The sequence below is a fragment of the Cynoglossus semilaevis genome, chromosome 1 (genome assembly GCF_000523025.1).
Source record: "Cynoglossus semilaevis isolate Cse_v1.0 chromosome 1, Cse_v1.0, whole genome shotgun sequence".
Taxonomy (NCBI): domain Eukaryota; kingdom Metazoa; phylum Chordata; class Actinopteri; order Pleuronectiformes; family Cynoglossidae; genus Cynoglossus; species Cynoglossus semilaevis.
In genome coordinates, this window is record NC_024307.1 from 14,934,793 (window position 1) to 14,938,987 (window position 4,195).

General features: G+C 44.7%; 1 protein-coding gene across 4 annotated transcripts in view; it reads left to right on the plus strand.

Moving 5' to 3' along the window:
• The first annotated feature begins 2,218 nt into the window (after positions 1–2,218).
• Positions 2,219–4,195, plus strand: part of trim9 (tripartite motif containing 9) — a 33,761-nt gene continuing 31,784 nt past the window's right edge. For 2 of the 4 annotated variants that reach the window (XM_017030725.2, XM_017031131.2), the window contains exon 1: positions 2,221–3,584. In XM_017030725.2, coding sequence (XP_016886214.1) covers positions 2,748–3,584 — 837 coding nt within the window. In that variant the 5' untranslated portion in view covers positions 2,221–2,747. Of the gene's footprint in view, positions 3,585–4,195 lie in introns of all 4 variants that reach the window. The other 2 variants (XM_017043149.2, XM_017031001.2) reach the window with 2 other exon arrangements.

Genomic DNA, 4,195 nt, shown 5'->3' on the forward strand with positions numbered 1-4,195 from the left:
TAAAGATTTGAGCTGACTCTAAATTATACGTGGTCCAATCCAGGCAAATATTGACAGGGACAGAGACGGAGCTGGGCGCGTATTTACTCAGATTTGACACGGAAATAAGCGGAAACCTCATGAGCACTGGACTGATTATCTTTATCTGGTGAAATCATGCACATTAATAAACCCTCAGAAATATGGAAATTCAATCAGAGAGACTGGCCTCACGTCACCCCTGTTAGAGTGACGGACGTGCAGCCCGTTAAATCTGATTATTTACGTTAATTTCTCCATCAACACTCCAACCAGGCCAGCTGAACCGGGGAGCTCCTGGTTGCCATGGATGCCTCGGAGATGACGGAGGTATTTGGCTGTAAAAATGTGGAGGCTCTGGAAATGGAGGAAGAAAAAAAAAAGGTCTTCTCAGGAGCTCGGTGTAGAAGAGTGGCAGCTCTATCTTATCTGACAGGGTGTCAGGTTCCAGTGTTTTCAATCTCCTCCAGCAGCGACCTCTGCTTCCTCCACGGCTCAGAGGAGTTACTTTCCACACAGCAGATAAAGTCAATTCCTGCAGGTTTATACTGGGCAGCAGGGAGGAGTCACTAAAGCAAATTTGAGTTTCAAAGTGTTGGAACTGTCCATCCGTCTAAACTGTGCTGTTTCTAGTTCATTTAATAAAATCTCCAAAACTGTGCTGTATGTAGAAGGAGGACAGAGCTGTTTGATCACCAGCTACTGTTGCTCATGGAAGACTGAGGGCTGAGTCGTTGCCAGGCTCCTGTTCCTGTTGTCATGCATAAAATAAACACAGAGGGCAGTACAGTGGAGCTTCAGGATACGAGCTACCTGAACGACAAGTTATGAGTCGGCAACTTTTACAAGATATTCCTCGTGACACGAGAAAACACTCGTATCTAGAAGCCCCACTGTACACAGTCTGACATGTCTGAAATCAATCCCTCTCTGCAGTAGAGACTACAGCGCCACCTACTGACCCACAACCACCTTCTGTTGTGCAGGATTGTTCATTAATTTCTTAATGCCATCACAATAAACAGTACAGTAACATTTATTAAAGATGGAAACAAGTGAACACATCCACCTTATTGTAACATTTCTGTTCTACATTTCTGTCTTTATGGAGTATTTTATTACTTTTTATGGAATTTCATTGGATTCTGCTGAATGCCTTGTCCAATTTAGTTTTTTATCCATTTTTACCATTCATGGTTTAGTCATTAGGTTCATTCAGTTAAACTATGATGATGTCATGATGATTCCACCTGGTATTTAAATGTACCTAATATATTCTCTGTAAGTCACAACCAAAAATATAAACATATTAACCCTTAGGTAATGTCATTTTTCATAAATATATTGACATGACATCTGTCTTTAAAATCAATAGACAAAAATGACAGATGACTAATCAATACACTGGAGTACTGATAAGATAATAATGAGATGTAGGAATATGGTGACAGAAAATATACCTTCAAGACTGGCAGTTCACATGTTTGAATCTTGTTTATTTTGACTGGCAGTTCACATAACATGTTTGAATCTTGTTTATTTTAAATAACATTCAGAATTATTCTATTCTGTCTGTGTCTGACCACAGGCTGGATTTAAAAACTTACTGTGGCAAAACCAGGTCTACTATCAAAACCTGTAAGTACACAGTTTTACTTCGTCCGTCCAGATGTTTGCAGATGTCGCCCGCAGCCACGCCATAATCCTCACTGTCAATCACACTTTGCAGCCAATAAATAAAAAATGAGCAGCGAGACAGGACTGGAATAAAAACCATTCATCAGCGTTTGTAACAGAAGAGCAGCAACTCAGAGGAACGTAGCTGTCCTCAGACTGAGACGGCCTCAGGCTGGAGACACAGACCACTCACCTCCAGGTCTAACAAAGACCCAGGATTGTTGTTCTGGACTTGACTTGGACCCAAAGCCCTGATTACTTAAACTCAACTTCAGGATCTTCTTGGTTAAACTTTAAGGTAGACTATTTCTCCATTTTCCTGGTCTTTAGTATTTAAGACTATTTCTCCATTTTCCTGGTCTTTGTGTTTAACCTGGGCTAGCTTAAGACTTGTTAATATTCATTGTTAGCTACATGAGCTGTTAGCTTATGTTAGCATTAGCGTTAGCTGTTTCTTGGTTGTTGTTTTTTTGTTTTGTTTTTTGGCCAACTTTCGTTTGTGTATTTTTTATCATTTATTTACTCTTTTTTATTATTAACATTTTATACATTTGACACTATATTCTTTGTGTTTTGAGGATTTTAGCTGAGCAGATATTCACGTTGATGCCGGTTAATGACTCTAACGTCACAGCGATGATAAACGGAAGTATTGATTTTCCTTTCCTTGTTCATATTTAGACATGTCCATTGACACGTGCGTGTGTGTGTGTGTGTGTTGTGATTAAAAAGCCTCATTAGCAGAGCTGCCACACTGACAGCTCAGTCGACCAATGATTGACTGGATTATACCTCTCGTCCAATGGCAGCCGCTCTGAGAGGATGCTCAAATCTGATTGGACCAGAGTCATTGACGCCTCCCTCTGGTCAAGGTTGCACTTGTAGACTGGTGATCTTCGCAGTACGGGACGAGACTGGAGCCGCAGCAGGTTTTACTGACAGCACCACGAGCAGCAGCAGCATCAGCAGCAGCAGCATCAGACTAATCAGCTGAGGATCAGCTGTCACTCTGATTGTCTCCACAGAGGAATCTCTCCGCTCCAGAGAAAACCATGGATGAGATGGAGGAAGAGTTAAAATGCCCAGTTTGCGGCTCGTTTTTCCGGGAGCCCATCATTCTGCCGTGCTCCCACAACATTTGTTTGGCTTGTGCTCGGAACATCCTGGTGCAAACCCCCGACGCCGAGTCTCCACAGAGCAGCAGAGCCTCCGGCTCCGGCGTCTCCGACTATGACTACCTGGATTTGGATAAAATGAGCCTGTACAGTGAGGCGGACAGTGGGTACGGGTCCTACGGGGGGTTTGTGAGCACCCCGACCACCCCCTGCCAGAAATCACCGAACGGGGTGCGGGTGTTCCCCCCGACCGTACCACAGCCTCCTGCGCAGCAGCACCTCCTCCCTCAGCCCAGCTCTCTGCCACTGATCCCGCGCAACTCCTGCATCACATGCCCTCAGTGTCACCGCAGCCTCATCCTGGACGACCGGGGTCTCCGCGGATTCCCCAAGAACCGGGTGCTGGAGGGGGTGGTGGACCGGTACCAGCAGAGCAAAGCGGCGGCGCTCAAGTGTCAGCTGTGTGAGAAGAGTCCCAAAGAGGCCACGGTGATGTGCGAGCAGTGCGACGTCTTCTACTGCGACCCCTGCCGCCTGCGGTGCCATCCTCCCCGCGGACCGCTGGCCAAACACCGCCTGGTGCCGCCAGCTCAGGGGCGCATTAGCAGACGCGCGAGTCCCCGCAAAATCTCCACCTGCACGGAGCACGAACTGGAGAACCTGAGCATGTACTGTGTGCAGTGTAAGAACCCGGTGTGTTATCAGTGTCTGGAGGAAGGAAAACACGGGACACACGAGGTGAAAGCCCTTGGAGCCATGTGGAAACTGCACAAGGTTTGTGCGTAAAAACGATCGAATGATATTAGCAGAGCTGCAGGTGTATGTGTTTGTTGTTTACCTTGTTGTTTGTTGTGTGTACGCGCGCGCGCGCGCGTGGTTGTTAAAGGAACTAAAACGACTTCTGATAAAAAGGAGCTCCAGTTGATGAAACTAATTCTCCAGATCTAGACTTTGAATTCTATACTACAGTATGAAGGATCCTTTTAAAAAGCCATAATTACATCAAATTAATTATTTAACACTGTCAATTGATGTGTAGGAGGATTTTAACCAGTAGAGACTCTGCCCTCTCTTTGTATTTTTCTAATTTTTTTCTTCCTTTTTCAAGTAAACTAAATGCCTCTGGGTGGAATACGTGGTTTACCAGCAGAGATCCATCAGGTGGCAGTAATTCAATTCAAAAGATGCTGAGGTGCTTTTAGAATCAAAGAAGTAACGTTTTTGCTACATTATTGACACATATTTATTGTCCATCAATGCTGTCCTTACAAGGTTAGCTTCCAACACCTGTGTATATTTGTGTGTCTGTGATTGTTGTCACTTGTCAACTGTGTGTACTGGTATACTGGTAGTCAGGACCTGAACCTGGTGTTAAAGATGTAGGA